The 18,458-nt window shown below is 43.7% G+C and overlaps 1 protein-coding gene across 22 annotated transcripts in view; it reads right to left on the reverse strand.

Annotated features, from left to right (window-relative positions):
• The window catches only part of SFXN1 (sideroflexin 1), a 45,988-nt gene that overhangs the window by 5,087 nt on the left and 22,443 nt on the right, over window positions 1-18,458 (reverse strand). For 7 of the 22 annotated variants that reach the window (XM_044777652.2, XM_070517061.1, XM_070517062.1 and 4 more), the window contains 8 exons: window positions 14,710-14,880; window positions 13,877-13,975; window positions 12,193-12,268; window positions 11,550-11,635; window positions 10,496-10,623; window positions 8,290-8,339; window positions 1,592-1,641; window positions 1,139-1,186 (listed from right to left, as the gene is read on the reverse strand). In XM_044777652.2, coding sequence (XP_044633587.1) covers window positions 1,139-1,186; window positions 1,592-1,641; window positions 8,290-8,339; window positions 10,496-10,623; window positions 11,550-11,635; window positions 12,193-12,268; window positions 13,877-13,975; window positions 14,710-14,880 — 708 coding nt within the window. Of the gene's footprint in view, window positions 1-1,138; window positions 1,187-1,591; window positions 1,642-1,880; window positions 2,094-2,517; window positions 2,591-8,289; window positions 8,340-10,495; window positions 10,624-11,549; window positions 11,636-12,192; window positions 12,269-13,876; window positions 13,976-14,709; window positions 14,881-18,458 lie in introns of those variants that run through there. The other 15 variants (XM_044777651.2, XM_070517057.1, XM_070517059.1 and 12 more) reach the window with 6 other exon arrangements.

Consider the following 18,458-nt stretch of genomic DNA (forward strand, 5'->3'; position numbering starts at 1 on the left):
CTGCATTTATGAGGGGTTTCCTTCGTATCAGGCGCTCTCCTCAGCATTTCCCAGGCACTATTTCTGAATCTCTGAGTGCAAGGTCAGCTGCTGGACACTGGGATCCCAGTGCCATATACCAGAGAAACAAACTCGTCCTACGTTAAGGCCTGAGATTCTGGGGTCTGTACAGTTAGACAGTATGGGTATTCCTCTTTAGAGACGAGGAAATGTATCTGCACTGGGCTTGGAGAACAGGTCCTGAAGGGCCGCCTGCTCCAAGGGGGGTCTGGCTACAGGCACCGCGGTGAGAAAAGGGTCCCTCTCCTTGAGATTTAATTCCTTCCTTAAGAACAGTGGGGCTCAAAGTGGGGAGGAGAGGATGAAAGCTGGGGTTCTCATCAGGTGGAAGGACCTGAGAAAGTCAGTTCGAGAACAGAACACCTCATCCCGGACCTGCTTGGAAAGCCCAGGGCCTTAAAGACCAGATGTCTGGGACCGGTTGGCCCCAGAATAGTGTTACAAAGGCAGGAGCCTGGTGACACTTAAACAAAAGCAAGACAACAAAATGCTGGCTCTCCGTGCCTTGATGTTCCGTCAGGAGAAGGCTGAGACCTAGATTCATGCGACGCCGATTTAATGCCTGTCACTCCGGGCCTGACATCAAAAGCAGGATTCAAGGGCAGTTCGGAATGAAAGACAAGCGCACAATAAGGCTTTTAAGGCAAAAAACTAAGCAGGCAGAAGGGAAGCAAATACCCCACCCACCTAAGCCGAGTGTGTGCAATTGCCGTCCCGGGGGCGGGCCTGGAATGCTACTCTGTCCGCATTAGAGACGCATTTGCCAACGGCTGAAGGACAATGAACCACGCTTAAATTTTTATAAAAGCAAATTTGCATCAGACTTAACCTGACTCTTATCAAAGAATAAAGTGTTTTCAAATGTAATGGCAGTGGGTAGAAAAGAGCTAGGTAGCGAGTTTTGAAATTAAACAGACGCGCGTTTGATTTCTGCGTCTCTCTTCTGCTCAGAGACCCTGGCTTCACTCACTTTCTGCATCAACTTCCCCACCAGTGAAATGGAGCAACGGCCCCTGCGTCTTCAACTGGTTTCCAGGATTAAAACGCATGATCATTCTGAAGAGTAACAAATACGTACCTTTTCTGAGGAAACAGAGCGCAGCACAGGGGTGTGGCAAATACCAAACTTAAAAAAAAAAAAAGACAAATCAGAGTATTTGGAAATGGTTGGCTTTTTGGATTCTATTTTGCTTTTATAACAAACCCTTTTCTTTCTTTCGAGCATTATATTGCCTCACAAAAATATGGCCTGTTTGTGTAATTTTATTACCAAGGACTGCCAAAATAATATTTTTTAAATCAAAGAGATAACAGGAGTTTAAAAGAGAATCATGCAACTAGCCCCAAATGTAGGTTTCTCTGGAGTTTACTTCTAGCTAATTATTGGGACCATAAGATCCAGATGTTCTGGGATGGTCTCGTTTTCAAAACTTGTGTCCCATATTATCTACCCTTTCTTTCCCTCATCTTTCATATGCTATATACGTATCTTTAAAAAATAAGTTAATTATATCAAAGTAACTCTACTCACCAGAAGCCAACTAGTCCAACTTGAATAGGTGCGCTCATCCACGGGAACCTCTGTGTTGAGAAATAAATTATCTGAATACTTTTTACCTGGGGCTCGTAGAGACAGTTTCTCCTGCTGACTCACTGGAAGGAAACTCTCCACATCACAAGAGCAAGATGGAAGGTGATTAGCGACATTCGGGGGTAACACTGCAACAAGCGTGTTAGTCCTGACTCCCTGCAGCCCCACTTGATCGCTCGAGGAATGCGCATGCACAGACCAGTGGCTCTCGTTTTCCCGGTGCACGTACCATCTGAGTGACGCCGGGCTGTATTCCGGAGGTGGAGAAATCGCTATCATTTAGTTCTAACTTATCTCCCGGCTCAGGAGGCAGGCTAGCCTGGCGCCCGGTTGGAAGACAAACACACCTGCCCTCAGACCTCCGCCCGGCTGTGGGAAGGGCAGAGTCCGGCCTCTGCGAGTTCTGGCCTCCTTACCTGCTAATGAGGATCACAGCAGCCTCCTGAAAGTGTGGGGGAGACATGCAGATGACACTCATTGAGTACAGGGCTGGGGACAGGGCCGAAACCCAACACACGTTCCCCCCTCCTCCCTGCAGCTTGCCTTTCTTAGTTTTCGTTGCTGTCGGTATGGTTAAAACTATCGCCGGCATAAAAAAAGTTTGACTGCCACTTTTTTTAACGGAAACAAGTAAGTTGGTTGGTCTTTTGGAGAGTAAGTGCTGTTAGACCTTCAGTTTTCAAAAAGGAGTGGTAGCAAAATACACAATATAAAGGGCGATGAGATAGATGGTTATATAAAGGAGGCCACTGAAAAAGCTGCAACCAAGCTGTGAGTTGGTGTAATGAAATCAGCCGACTTAGTTACGAGTCAACACAAGCTGTTAAAAGATCAGGGTCCCAAAGAGGCTTGCATGAGAGGCGTACCCTCGTCCCCGAGAAGGCTCCTCTGGTGGGAAGGTACGTCACACGGGCTAACGTGAGGGGAGAGAGGCATGGACTAGAGAGGAAGGGAGAAACGTCATCAAGAGGAGGCAGACCCACAGAGCTCACGCAGAGGGCCCACCCCTCAAAGGAGAGCAAGATAAGAAAATACTGTATCCAGGGCAACCGGCTCTGTCTGAGGATGAAGGATTTTTACAAGGAGATGGTAAATCCTCACCCCAGCACTTCCCAGACGTGTGATGTCTGTGCTGGTAGACAGACTCAGTGATGGGAAGGCAAGCTAGGTACTGAACGAGATCCTGTGGAAGAAGGAACTTGAGCCCCTGCGAGCAGCCTCCTCATTTCAAGTGGACTCTTGCCTGCATCCTGGGGAACAGCTCGTGTAATCTCAAAGAAGAACGCATGCAAATGAAAGGCCGACGTGGTGGCAAGGATGGTTTGGTTGGAAAGGCTCTTGGTAAGGACAAGGATCCTGGAGAGATCTGACTGATCCCACGGAACCCAACCTGGTTGTCATCCGGTCTCCTGCCTCCTCTCCAGCACCCTGTCCTGCTTAATTCATCCCTCCTTCTTCCACAGAACTTAGTCTGAGATGGGATTAGCGAGCTGTGAATGTCTCGTCTTCGCCCACACACTCACAGAACTCCTCGGGGTAGGGACATGTCTCACATAGCACAGAACTGTGCAAACAGAGGGTATTTTAAATAAAAGTGTGAAGGAATTACAGACAGCAATCACAAGTTTAAAAGATACTCAATGAGGTAAAAGCTCAAAAAGTTACTATGACTCTAAATTCTTTCTCCTCCCAATGATCTTTTTTCCAATAGTTTTATTGACTTATGATAAACTGCACATATTTAATGTGCAGAGTATAAGTTTTGACATAGGTATTCCACTGTGAAGCCATCACCACAATCTAGCTGACGGACATAGCCATCATCCCTAAGGCTTTCTTTGTTCCTTGTGCCCTTGGCAATTCCACCCTCTCCCTTAAACCCTGCACCCTGTTCCCTGGCCACCTCTGATCTATAAATTAGTTTATATTTTCTGGGATTTTAGATAGAGCATCTACTCTGTTGTATAATTCTTTTGAGACTCATTCATGTTGCTGCATGTGTCAATAGTTCATTGCTTTTCACTGCTGAGTTGGGTATTCCATTGTGTGCATGTACCACAATTTGATAATCCACTCTCCTGCTAAGAACATCTGGGTTGTTTCCAGTTTTTCCTGCAAATAAAGCCGCTGTGAAGGTCTGTCTTTTCTGGACACATGCTCTCATTTCTCCCAGGTAAATACCTAGAAGTGAAAGGGCCGCATCACATGGTAAGCATATGTTTAACCTTTTAAGGAACTGCCAGATTATTTTCCAAAGTGGTTGTGCCATTTTACAGCTCCATTAGCAGAAGACAAGAGTACCAGTTCCTCTGCATCCTCCACAACACTTGTTATAGTCAGTCTTTTTAATTTTAGCCATTCCAATAGGTTGAGTGGTAGCTAACGTGGTTTTAACGTGAATTTCCCCAATGACTAAAGATACTGAGCATCTTTTCACGTGCTTATTTGAAAACTGCATATATTTGGTTAAATGTCTGTTCAAACACTTTGCCCATCTGTTTATTGAGTTGTTTTTTTGAACGAGTGTTGAGGGCTCTTTACACATCCTGGATGCAGCTCCTTTATCAGATACATGCTTTACATAAATTTTCTCGCAGTCTGTTTCTTGTCTTTCCATTTTCTTTGTAGTTTTCAAACACCAGAATTTTAACATTTTGATGGAGTCCAATTTGTCAATTTTTCTTTTATGTACTATGCTTTTGGGGTTGTGTCTAAGAAACCTTTGCCTAACTCTAGGTCTCAAAGATGTTCTAGTATATTTTCTTCTAGAAGTTTGACAATTGTAGATTTTTACATTTGCAATCTATGAATCATTGGAAATTAATTTTTATATATGCTACAGTCAATTTCCTACACATGGCCCACATCCTAGGACCTGACCACCCACAAGTCTCCCTACAAGCCATGCTCTGTGTCCCCTCTGAGCTTCTGCAGAGCATGTGCCATTGGCCAGACCTCTTCAAGTCTCTGCCCACTCCTGCAGTCGGGGGAGACGCCTCCACTACTTGCTCTGAGCCCTGTGCTGTAGACACCGTGCATCGGAGCCACTCCCTGTGCCTCTTCCCATCACCGTGCTATAAGGCCCCTGAGAGCAGGGCTCAAGCCCTGTTCTATGACTCCAGCACTAGCATGTTGCTCGGCATGCAAGGCATTCGGCAAAGGGCTGCTGAATAAATGAATGAATGAACAAAGAAATGCTACATTCACACTCAATTAGCAGACAATCCTGACAACCTACCGAGTAGGCGGAGCGGCCTACCTTTATTATAGGGACAGAGAACTAGAACCTAAGGAATGAGGAACTGTTCTCTCACCCAAACCATATCAGTTTTGTTCCCAGTGAGAGTGCCAGCAAGGTAAGGAGACCACAGGAGCTCTTGTTCCTGAAGACTGTTCTGAAGTACCAGATTTCAGGCAGTGAACTTTTTGGTTTACTGCACAGATTACCGTGAGCCACCTGCCTGCAGCTGCTGCTTTCTTCCAGCACTGCACTTGGGCAAAGATAAGGCGGAGGGGAAGGATGAGTCATGCCGAAAGCTCCCCAGGCTCTCCACTTAAAAAGCCAAGAATGTTCAATCCGCCTTGTGTTTGCAGACGAGTTGGGTCACGCCCAAGGTAAAAGCCCAGATAATTACATCCTTGCAGAGGCACATCTGGCCTCCAGAGCTATGGGAACAACCAGAGGGCCGAGCCGACCGAGGCAGACGCCACCCACGTGGACATTCTGAGCCACCGAGGACCGTCTCCGGGACTTCGTAAGGGCGCTCGGGAAAGCTTGCCTTTCAAAATAGCACGTGAAAATGCTTTGGAGATGGAAACATATGGAAGTTAATATAAGCCGACTCTGCCTATGTTTTTGTAATGGCTACACTATCAATTAAGTGTTACGGTCTTCTCCACATGGGCAGAATGCCGTATTTCAGTGTAACGGCAACCACGAACTTGGGAGTGGTATGTGTGTATGAGGAGCTCAACAACATTTAGCTGCTATGTTTTCAAAGCAACATTCTCCTCTGAGCTGTGGAGTATAGTTCCAGCCAGACCCCCTGCAGCTAGCGAGGCACTCGGACTCATGTTCCAGCTACTCTGATCCTTCCTCCCAACCTTGTCACGGAGGTTCGGCAGCCACTGGCCCCTTCTGGCTCTGGGGTGGGGCAGGCAGAGGGCTTCTTTGGGAAAGGGAAGCAAGATGGCACATCTCCAAATTATTACTGAAGGGTACGGTATCAAGCAAAGCTAAAAACCGCAAACTAACACGAGGAAGGAAAACAAAAGATTTATTCACTTCTTATTGTGAAAAAGCCTAGGACAGTGTGGCAATGGTAGCTAACCGCTTGTATCATTTGCTGGTTCCTTCATGTAAGAAAATGCCAGGCTGTGTCTATAGCAATTTCTGTCTGTCACAGCAAGAAAATTATGCAGTGTGACCAACTACGTCTTCTATTCAGTGTTTGTCACTGAGAGATTAGAGTAACTGTGGCAACTTTGCCAACAGCACTGAGACCCCAGGAGTTCGAAGGAATGCCTGAATTGGGAAAATCAAGTTTTCCCCGGTGACCTAACTTTTCAGCGTTAATGTAGGTACAAACGTGGACTTTCTTAGAGAATTTCTGGAATCCCAAGCCATGATCAGGACACATGTTAGCAGCCAGAGTGTGCCCAACATCCACAGGCTGGAGCTAGACACCACGGAATAACGTCCCAGCAACAGTGGCAAGAGGCAAGATTCAGAGCCTCTGCTCCAGAGCCCAGCTGCTGGACCCCTCTGCTACCTGGGCGCTGGGTGGCTCTGAGAGGCAGAGAGAAAGGAATGGGGAAGCCTCCACAGTGGGCATGCGGCCTCCCCACTGCTTTCACAGTCACCTGCAAATTCACGCAATCGTAACCCTGCTATCCTATGGGTGCAATGATCCGCATTTACCCCTCTTCTTTCGCAAAAGCTGTTACTTCTCTTCTTTCGCAAAAGCTGTCACTTTCACGTCAGACAAACTAACATGGTAAGATGACGGTTTCCAAGCCCTGTACCTACCTAGAAATCTGGTCTTGCTTTAAAAAACCTGCTTTTGCTTAAATTCAGTGGGAGGGGGAGGTTAGATGTATCTTTTCGAAACTTTGCAGCAGAAAATGACTTTGGAAAACTTTTTCAAGAAACATCAGAACAAGAGCTACGAAGTAGGTAACATGTAAAACAAGGCCACAGTTACATGTTGGTCCACACTAATAGCTTTACCGCTTAAATACACGTAACTGCTTTGTATTTCTGCTTAATCTTACAACGAAGGCTGTCAAAAACCCACAAAGGAGATGGATGGAGACTCAGAGGGTTTTTGAGGGTGTAGCTTCCTGGGGTAGCCCAGGGGTCTCTGGATTCCCTTTGAGGACAAGGAGCACTGGGACCATTTGGTCACTGCAGAGCCACTGTGACGCTCTACCTAACACTTCATAGCGTTGTGTAAGACTGCAACAGGAGGAAGCTCATGGAATGTGAGGCTTCCAGATTCCTAATGTTTCCAAGAGACAATAGGAGGGGGTGCTGCAGAGAGGGGCCCCTTTCACTCCCACGGGGTTGGTGCGTTAACACGTAACAACCTGGGTGTGTCAGTCAAATGAGATGCTCGACAGCACTGTTTCTTCATAGCAAACTTCTTAGCTTATTTTTCGAAAAATGTGATTGTACTAAGAGTGTTTAGGAAGTGTTGACTTAGTGTTGGCCTTAGTTTTCCATCTGCGGCCCACAGGGAGGGTTACAGGTTCATGAACACACCTGTTGACATTTAGAATTTTCTCAATCACTGAAATCATTCAGGAAGGGCTTGGTCTGAGAACTATGTCCTTTTTTCAAAGCTCTATAGTGTCCCATCGATGGCACAGTTCTAAGACTGAAAACAATTCACTCCAAGGGAGCTGTGGTCTTCACCACAACACAGCTGCCTCTCCAGCGAGGAGCCTGACCCATTTCTCCTGGCAGATCTAATGGTGTCACTTCCCAAACAGCATGAGCCCAATGAGTCACCCTACGCCACTGTCTCCTACTTGTTACAAGAACTGGAAAACTAAAGTGAAGGATAAATACTATTGTATTAAATCATGGAAACTACAAAAAGCAATGTAGAAAGAATGTATACAGTGCATGGACATTCCTTGGTTACAAATTCATCCTGTAATATTTTTAGACCTTGAGGGGAGGCAGCTGCTAGATTAATGAATCATTAGATATGATCACCAAAGAAAAATACATCAGGATACTAAATTCAGTGTTCCATGAAGCTACTACTCCATATTATTTCTTCATTTCTGATAGTATGTATGGAGAGTTATAAACATGGAATTCCAAATTCACACCACCTCTTCATTGTTACCTAGCGAAGCATCCAGTTGATGACTAAGCTAAGCATGTACCTGCATTGTAACTTCTCAACAGAAGTGGGGAGCAGTCTGCATTTATGAGAGCTTTTTCAACTTTCTGAGATTAGAAACAAAATGTTTCTGGAAACATCTTTTTATTTGTATAAGTGTCCAAATGTAACCAGCCCCCGAATTCTTTACTCAGTACTTATGTAGGAGGAAATATCTGTATAGTTTGAAGTCTGAAAGTGAATTGAAAGATTGAGACAATGATCAAGAGAATTGGGGCTTACCTTTAGAAAGGCTTTCTTTTCCAAAGTGTTCATGATAAATGGAGGGATAGCTGCAAGTAAAAATAGATCTACTTAAATCTTCACTTAATATCTATTTTTAGCTCACATTTGTTTCCCCCAACAATTTCACAAAAGGCTTAAGTCACTTTCAGGCTATTTTCACACTAGCAGAGTGAAGCCAATTGCAATAATTCTTGAAACTACTTTAGTATTTCAGAAAAAATCCACTATTCCCATTCTCTAGATTTTTGAAAAATAATGTAATGCTCTTTGCCAGGCAAAAAATTTTGTAATCTTGAAGAGAACTTTATATTTAACATTAAATATGTAACAGTACAAACATGAGGACCTTTACCCCCGTACTAATAAGACAAACCCAACCTCCCCTGGGTGTCCATTCCACGTGTATAAAGCAGCATAAAGATTGCTGCCTTGACTCAGGCAGACCACTGGCTAGCTGGTGCTCCTAGAAAAGTTACCTCACTTCTCTGAGCCTTAGTTTTCTGCTTTCCTCATCCATAAAAGGGGGAGAATTGGCCCAAACTGGCCAGGATGATTGGATGTAATAACACTCGTAAAACACTGGGCAGCGTTAGATGATTTACTCACAGGTTTCATCAGACTAAACGGTGACATCCATAACTCCAATATGTCAATCACCTTTTTCACTGGGATAGAAAAACTATGTTCTTCCTCTGGGGGCTAGATTATTATCTAAGCCAGAGGAAATGGATTTGTTGGGCTGGCTGAACTCCAAAGCGGAGACTCATACTTCAAAATGGGAAAGTACAAAACCAAAAGCAAGCCCGGCGGAGAAGCTGGATTTTGGCAAATCTGGAAATCTGGGCTCCGCAGGCGTGTCGGGCTTCCCCGCCACCTCCTGGCAGGTCAGTGGCTCGGGGGACCCCTGGCCTACATTTCACGACTGTGGTTTCCACAGTGCACCTCGTTACATCAGTTAATGGGGCTTCAGTCAGATAACCCCCATGAGCTGGAAGGTGAATATGATGGTCATCAAAGCTTTCCTTCATGCCCTCTTTTTCAACTTTGTTGCCCACTCCTACTTGTCTGCTGATGAGCATTCACAGTGATGAAAGGAATTTGAAGCCAACAACAAGTAGTGGGAAAACTTGAGAGTGGCTGATTACGTATGCTTCTGTTGAGAGCTTAGTTAACAGCCAAGTGCTGTTCGCATTCAGTTTAGATGAGGAAATTAAACGCACTAATTTCTATTTTTTCTGCAAAGGGCACTGTAACTCCCAGCCCTCCAGGTCCTGAGTAAGTCTGAGAACCTTCTCTAGGCCCGTGGCCTGAGGAGAGCTCTAAGAAGCCTTGGGAGTGGACCGGCGATTCCCAGAGGAGAAAACACAATGTAGATTTTCTGCTGTTGGTCATGTTGCTGCCAAGCCCTAAGGACGGAACTGAGTAGGAACCTGGTACACAGTTTATTCATGGCTGCTCCAGCCGACCCAACTTGCTCTGTGTTTTAAGGGTTTCCAATTGATACAAATACATTTTCAGGAGAAATTCCTATTCAAGAACTTCGGGAAGTTTCTTTGCAAGATTTACAAAGATCAAATTCTTTCCCTTCAAGTTCTCATCACCTCTACTATCACTGCCCTGGTCCAACCTGCCGTCATCGCTTGCTTGGAGCACTGCGACAGCGTCCCGACCAGCCTCCCCTGGAGTCGTGGACACATGAATGATGCCACTCCCCTTCAAAACCCTCTATGGCTTCCTATCCCTCAGATTAAAAGCCAGGGCTCCAAAGGCCTGCGGGCCATCCATGTTCTGCCCTCTGGGGCCTCGTTCACTCCATTCTCCTGCTCCCGTCTCCCTCTTTCTACTCCAGCCATACCTGCCATGTTGCAATGCTTCTGACACACCAGGCAGGCGCCCCCCCTCCTGCTGTTCTAACTGCTAGAATCTGCCCCCGGGCCACGCAGCTCCCTCCCCCTCTGCCCAGCACTCCTTCCTGGCCATCCTGTCCACTTCCACCCAAGACCCCCGTCCCTCCTTTTCCCCTCAGGCTTCATCATCACCTCACATATATATTTCACTTACTTATTTTGTTGATTCTCGGCCTCCCCCTCTAGAAAGTAAATTCCACCAAGGGGAATGACTTTTTCTTTGGTTCAAAGATGCAGAAACGCTCGCTCAATCTATGTTTATGGAATAAATGAGGGGAGGACAAAGTTCTACTAACCCATGCCTGGGGCTGCCATGAGAATCCTGGAGATGACTACCTGTGCGATGGCTTGTTTGGCAGCATTTGCCGACTCGCCCAGGCGGTTCCCATTTTCATCGGTGACAGGAATGCCAACTTTGAGTTCCCTATGGAGCAAACGGCACACAGACGTTCACAGATCCCGGTGTGCAATGGCTGGAAACAGCGCTTACGTTGTGAAAGGTCAGGTCCCTACTGATCCAAAAACCTGCTCAAGTGTCATTTGCGGCACTAATAAGTCTACTTTAAATAGCACGGACAAGTTTAATCTCGTGTGATAGGCACAAAAGTAAAATAACACTAGTAAACTTTGTAAAAAAGGTATAGCAGTTTTAAGAAAAATATGACTCAAAGGGCGAACGCTAACATAAAGGAAAGGCTAATTTCTATGCTCATGTGCAAATCTGAGCAAGTCTTCAAATGAGACAGACACAGTACAGAGCGTTAGTAAGCCAACTGACTACACTGACAGGGCGTCACAGGTCGCGGCACTTCTGACGTTGGCTAACTACACTAACACCAGAAGGAGAGCTCCTAGCGTTACCCCGTTTTTCGTTCTCCACTCCTAAATGCTTTTTCTCATTCTTTCTTCTCCTTTAATTTTTGCCGTTCTAAAAAGTACTTTCAAAGATATAGATTATTTTAAATCTCCCCCAAAAATTCTAGGGTGAAAAAGAACCTTTTTTAGAGAATAAACTTTCTTTGCGTAGACCTCCTCTGCCCAGCCCTAGCACAACTAAATGTAAGTGTGAGATATATTTTTTTAACTTTTTATTATACAGAAGTAGAAAGACTATTCTAAACCCTCAGGTACTCATCAGCCTGCTTCAACAATTAACAACTCCCGGCTAAGCTTGTTTCATCAATGGAGCCATCCTCGCCCCCAACGCCAGATTATTTTGAAGCAAATTTCAGATCTCATATAATTTCATCTGTAAATATTAAAATAAATTTTTAAGAGTTTCAACAAAGCTAATTATTACAAGAGATTCCAGTGTCAAGCACAAGTCCTAAGAGTGCACGTTAGTCTTACCTTTGTCTCATTAATGGAATATTAATGCAATTAGCAGCAGCCACCGCAGCAAAGGGAACAAAACGTCCGATGAGTGGTGAGACGTGCTGCAGAAACGAGAGTCCAAGAGTGTTGTGTGACTTTCCCTGCAGTATTGGAGGGAAATACTTGTTTCTTCTTGAAAATTGCTAAAAATGCAGAGTCCTGTTTGTACAGAAACTCAGGCCAAGAGAACTTTCAAAACTTGTTTCCTAGAGATATTTTCATATTTCCAGCATGGGCACACTGGGACAATGCAGACTTCTAGAACATTCTGAGAGCTTAGTGTGGTTGTCGGAGGAGGGGGCTCTGGAGTCCCAAAGTCTGAGTTCAGATGCTGGCTCCCCCACCTCTTCAGAGGGGGGGTTCTGAGGGTGAGCACTTAGCATTGAATTTAGCACTTAAAGCACAGTGTCAGGAAGAGACCAGGGGCTTGGCAGATCTTACCGGTGACACCCCTTCCCAAGCTTACTGGAAGATATAATTAAAATATACAGTTGAAGATAATGACTATAATAAAAAAGTACCAAGACTTGAGCTATTTTTAGAAATAATAGAGAGACTTAGAGCCCGGCAGGTGAGGACAAATTAAGAAGCTTTACTATGGGAATAAAAATCCAAGTACCTTGGTCAATGCATTGAGTCCTAGAGCTGTTGCCACAGCACCCGTTGTTGCAGAAACATAAGCCGTTCCCAATTCACTGAGAAGAAAGAGAACAGTGCATAAACGACTGCGTGTCAGGAAACTCAGAGACAACATTTTTTGAAGAAATGAGAGGGAAATGTGAAAGAGCATGCTTAAGAATGGAGAATGGAGATGCCACAAAATAATACTCATTATTACTCTACAAGTAGAGAAATCCAGAGAAAAAGCAAGTAGACCCACAACAAATGTGCTGCTTCACATGTAACCTGACTAGGACCCAAAACAAGCAGACAGAGAGCATACGGACATGCAGGGGAAAGAAAGGAAGGGAGCTGCGAGTGTGCAGAAACCCACAAACGTAAAGAAACACACACTGGGCCAAATGCTTCTAGTATGTTTGCTTAAATCAAAAACATTTCTCGGGCCAGCCTGGTGGCGCAGGGGTTAAGTTTGCATGTTCCGCTTCAGTGGCCCAGGGTTTAACGGTTCGGATCCCGGGTGTGGACATGGCACCGCTTGACAAGCTATGCTGTGGCAGGTGTCCCTCATATAAAGTAGAGGAAGATGGGCACGGATGTTAGCTCAGGGCCAGTCTTCCTCAGCAAAAAGAGGAGGATTGGCAGCAGATGGTAGCTCAGGGCTAATCTTCCTCAAAAAAAAACTTCTCATTTATTGAAAGTAAAAATACAATGCTGCCATTCTTAAAATTACATCTTAGTGTATAAAAATCCTCAAAGTTTCACCTTCAAAATACAATTAAGCCCAAGAAAGTCTACCTTATTTTAAAATAAATTTTAATTCAAGAATGGATGAAAGGAAGGGGTGGTAACACTGCTGGCTGCAGATTTCCAAATCCTTCATTCCAGGTGATGACAGTAGAAGAATACAGACTGTCAGACGCAATTTAAAGTGATAACACAAAAAAGAAAGCACTTCGAAGTGTTACACAAGTTGTGCTGAAAGCTCTGGTTAACTAATCACTTAAGCCTGTCTAAAATTTCTTTTACAGAAGGCAAAATTTTAAGCCCATTTTCTTTCTTTTTAGCTCCAAAGATGACCTATTTTAAAGACAAATCAGATCTAAAAAAAGCTGTCTTGATTTCTGCAGAGACCACATTGTTGATCCCCTATTTTGACTTGGTATCTGTCCCCAGGTTCAGGGTATATCTGAACTGCCTGCTGTGTGTTCTGCAGGGAGAAGGAGCTGAGGTGTGGGAGAGCTATGCTCCCACCAGCACCACTAACAGCACCAGGAGTGCCTAGAAGGGAGGCTGGAGAAAACAGTTATCTTGCTAGAAAGGGAAGAAAAGAAGCACTAAAATATGCTCCATAATAGTCTGAACAATATAAACAATTTGTCCAAATATACTTTTTTTTTTTTTTTTTGGTGAGGAAGATTGGCCCTGAGCTAACAACTGTTGCCAATCTTCCCCCTTTTTTTCGGTCCTTCCTAAACCCCCAGTACATAGTTGTATATCCTAGTTGTAAGTCATTCTGGTTCTTCTATGTGGGACGCTACCACCGCATGGCCTGATGAGTGGTATGTAGGTCTGTGCCCAGGATCTGAACTGGTGAACCCTGGGCCACCTAAACAGGAGAGCATCACCACTGAATCAAACGAAGGCTGGAGAGCGAAGAGGATGGCTACATCTTACAGTCTTACTTTACAGTGAGGGGCGCGTCTCCACTTCTGTTGGTGTAATTGACCACGGCGTTGAAGGACTGGTTAATCCACTGCCAGAACAGCACAGCCGGCGTGGTCCTGCAACAGAGCAGCCCATCACACACCCACCATCGCTCGGGGCCCGGCCGCTGTGCAGAACGGAAAGTGGGAACCCCGGTAACTGGAGGGCGGAGGGCTGGAGAGGGGAGAACTCTGAGACAAAGGCTGTGCCTTCTGGGTCAAAGGCTTAGGATCCGTGCGGCTAGAAAGATTTTTGTCCTTGTGATTCCGTTTCCTCATTTGTTAGATGTGGGTAACACCAAGCTTGGAGGGCTACAGTGAGGATGACATTACCTCACTCAATTTTGCAAACTTAATTTTGTAGAAAGCCTGGCATAGAGTAAGCGCTCAATAAATGTCAGGCCCCTTCTCTTGGGGGAAAAAAGAAGCCCTTTGTAGGCTAAATAGTCCTGATCCCCTCACTGCACGTACAAGTCTAAGCGTCTATGTCCACATCCACACCCGCACCCACGCTTACACCTTTATCATCCGGATGGATTAAAAAGAGAATTTGCTTAAAGACTCTCTTTATTTTCTTTTTCCATCTCATTCTCTTTTGGGTCTAAGATTTAAAGAAAAATTCAACTTCTGTTTGAACAAGAAAGAGAATACTATCCAGCAGAGGGAAAACATCAACAAGGCCCAGAGATAAAACATTTATACAAAATGGTAACATGAAATGACATTTATTTCAATGTAACTATTTACATACAAAAACGTAGTTTAAGCTTCTGTCCTATAAAGGGAATCATTGTTACATTTCCTTAACTTACCTATAAAATGTCATCATACAGCCTGTGATGGTCATGTTCATTGGCACCTGGGCTGACATTCTTCCTATCAAAATCATCTTCTCGCCAGTGTCAGGATGAAAAGCAGAATCGTAGATGTACTTTGCCCTCCATAATTCGTTTTCTGTAAGACCTGGAGGAACAATTCCTTGTCTAGGACAACAACAAACACGGCAGTTGTTCATTTCAAATATCTCACAGCGCTCGAGACACACACAGCTAGAAGGTTCTCAAGTTCACACTCACCTTAGACAACTGTGCCTGGAAGGAGGACACAGCTAATTATCACAAAGCCCGTGAAATTTTAATAACAAAAACAGCAATAAACACTTAAAACGAACACTTCAAACCCATATATCTCAAATTAGCTGCAATTTGGAAAAACAAAGACTTATATGATAGGGAAGTATTCAACATTGAAATCTTCTTTGTTTTAAATGACATATTTATAAATGTATTTTGCACTTTGCAAACTCAAATACTTTTAACTGATTCGACAAAAGGTGTGGCACTCAGGAAGAGTAATCCATTTTTAAACCTATAGTTGGACAACCTACACTAGAAAGGCTCATTATTTTTTCTCCTTATCAAAGAAAAACATATTCATTGCTAGAAATTTAGAAAATACAGAAATTCATTAGAGCAACTAAAATCATTCAAGCCTTGACCTTCTCATCACCCCTGGGAATCTTCTGGTGAACACACTGTCACTCTCTGCTAGGATCTATATACACAATACGTTTATTTAAAGGTATCGCACCAAATCTGCTACTTCATAACCACCCTTTTTATTCAATAATATCTTGTCAACGTTTCTCTACATTTAGATATTCTTCCATATCATCTACACCGGGTTGAATAGTGTCCCGCCAAAATTCACATCCACTTGGAACCTCAGAATATGACCTTATTTGGAATAGGGTCTTTGCAGATGTAATTAGTTAAGATGAGGTCATGCTGGATTAGCATGTGCCCTAAAGCCAATACCCGGTGCCCTTCTAAGACGGCCTGTGCAGCCACACAAAGAAGGCCACGTGATGACAGAGCAGAGAGTGGAGTGATGCAGCTACAAGCCAAGGAACACCTAGAGCCACCAGAAGCTGGAGGAGGCGAGGAAGCAGTGTCCCCTGGAGCCGGCAGAGGGAGCGTGCGTGGCCCTGCTGACACCGGGATGTCGGACTTCCAGCTCTGGAACTGAGAATAAATTCCTACTGTTTTCAGCCCCCTAGTTCGTGGTAATTGGTTCTGGCGGCCCCGGGAAACTCGACATATCATCCTTTTAAATGCTGCCCAGGACTCCACTGGACGACCGTGAAACAGTCTATGATCCCGATTCCCTACTGCTGGACGTTTGAATTGCTTCTAATCTTTCCCATTTGTAAAGGATGAGAAAGTGAATATCCTTATAAATAAATCTTTCCCCACATCCAAGATTACTTAGAAAGAAATGAGTACATTTGCTGAGACAAAGGCTGCATAAAACATGAAAACTGTAAATATGTCTTTTATCCTTTTTCTCTACTTGAGTATGTCTTTTCTATCATCAGCAGCAGCAGCATCATTACTATTTAGGTAACTTGTATATATATTATACACTGCAGATAATCTTGTTAGTGTTATCAGCTGTCTCGAAAACCTTTATTTTCATGTGGTCAGGTGGGAACAAATGAAGTTTCTGTCTAGAAAGGTCTGACCCATTTCAAGATTATAGAAATGTTCACCTATACTTTCTTGCATTTTCAAAATGGTTTTCTTTGTCACTTAACTTTTTAATCTATTTGGAATGTATCTTAAGATATGAAAACATGAAACTTGTTTAACTTTCCTTTCCGCTTGGCTGGTCTGCCACTCCAACGCTAAGATTTAAATGCTATATTCATCACCACTTGGGATTTGGTGAACGCCAGGCTGGACTTCTGGACTTTCTATAGTGTTCCCGTGGTCTGCATCTTCCGGTGGCCAACGCCCACCATTTTAATTTGACAGTTCGTTCTAGTATCTGGGAGAAGAATGGCCCCTCATTCATTACTCTTTCTTTTTCAAAAATGCCTTAGTCACACTAATTTATTCCTCTAGATAAACCTTGGAATTATTTTGGCAATTTTATGGGTGATCACATTGTATTTTGACGGAAACTATTAATCTGGAGAGAAGTGACATCTCTACAAATTAAGACTTTTCATCCAGCTCTACTACATTTCTGCAGTTACTCAAAGGCTTCTTTTAACGACCCCTAGTGGTCTTGTCACTGTTTCACAATTCCAGGTAAGTTTATTCCAGGATATTTTATACACATATTTATCATTCTTATGAATGAGATTAAAAAATATCATCTAATTGGTTATTGCTGGTGTATAGGAAACTACTGACTTTTTGCGTCTTATAAGCAGCCCCCTCATAGGTCCTTATTTGTTCCATTTGTTTCCCAGTTGATTGTTGAGCATATCATCATGTGCAAAAAAAAAAATTCTCATCTTTTCAGTATCTCTCCATCTCATTTCTTTTTCTGTTTTACTGAACTGGTTAGGGCTTCCAGAACAACGTTACATAACAGTGAAGGTAAGGGCAACCCTGGGCGGCTGCTGGATTTAACGAGAAGGCTCTCGGGGCAACATCTTTAGGGGAGCGTTCTCTCGGATGTTGATAGACGTTATGGGAAAAAAGAAAGGGCCCGTACCTAAGTCTGGGAAAATGGATTAAACAACTTTCCTTACTGCAGGACTTCCTGGAATCTTAAAAAAAAGTTAATGGGATGTGACATCCTCAAAGGTGCGATGTAAACTTTCCCAAACTTCACTACTAAAACCATCATCTTCTTTTTTTGGGGCAAATATTCCATAGGATGATTTCTCTGCAGAACTGTTTTCAAGAAGTGTCACTATTCAGTGTGATGCTGGCTGCTAACTCGGGCTATGTGTTCTTTATCATACTAAAGTACTGCGCATTATTCCCAGCTCATTAATTATTTTCTGAGAAATAGATGGAATTTTACCTTCTTTTGGGCATCTGTTAAGAAGGGTTTTTTTCTACTTTGATGTGATAAAGGACATTGATAGATGTCCTAAAATTAAATCATCTTTTTATTCTTGGAATAAATCCTACTCACTCATGTTTTAACATAAGGTTGGATTTGATGCTCTAGTATTTTATTTTGGATTTTTGCATTCTTAATTTGGAAGATGGACCATTGTTTTCTTTCTGTGTCCTTTTGCCTTCTATAGTATCAGGGCTGCAAAAGAATTGGGAAGCATCTCCTTGTGTTCTATACTCCCATAACATTTTAAATAACGAAATCAGTTTTATGAAGGTGTAACTGAAATATAATCAAAGTCACCTATTTTAAGTGTGCCATTTGAAGAGCTTTGAAAAATGTACACAGTGGCGTAACCACCTCCAGCATCATGGTACAGAACATTCCATCTCCTCAAAAGTTCCCTCAGGCCCCCTCAGAGTCATTCTCCCACCTCCTGGCAACCAGTGATGTGCTGTCTAGCACTTCAGTATTGCCTCCTTGAGAACTGCACATACATGGAATCATACAGTGAGGAGTAGTTTGCGTCTGGCTTCTTCCGCCCTGCATAACGCTTTGAGATGCATCTTTCTTGTTGTATCAATAGTTGGTTAATCACTGAGTAGCATTCCATTCCATGAATGAACTACAGTTATTTATCAATTCTCTCTCTCGCCATACTAGTAAGTACGAAGTGGTATCTCATTGTGGTTTTAATTTG

The sequence above is a fragment of the Equus asinus genome, chromosome 9 (genome assembly GCF_041296235.1).
Source record: "Equus asinus isolate D_3611 breed Donkey chromosome 9, EquAss-T2T_v2, whole genome shotgun sequence".
Lineage (NCBI taxonomy): Eukaryota > Metazoa > Chordata > Mammalia > Perissodactyla > Equidae > Equus > Equus asinus.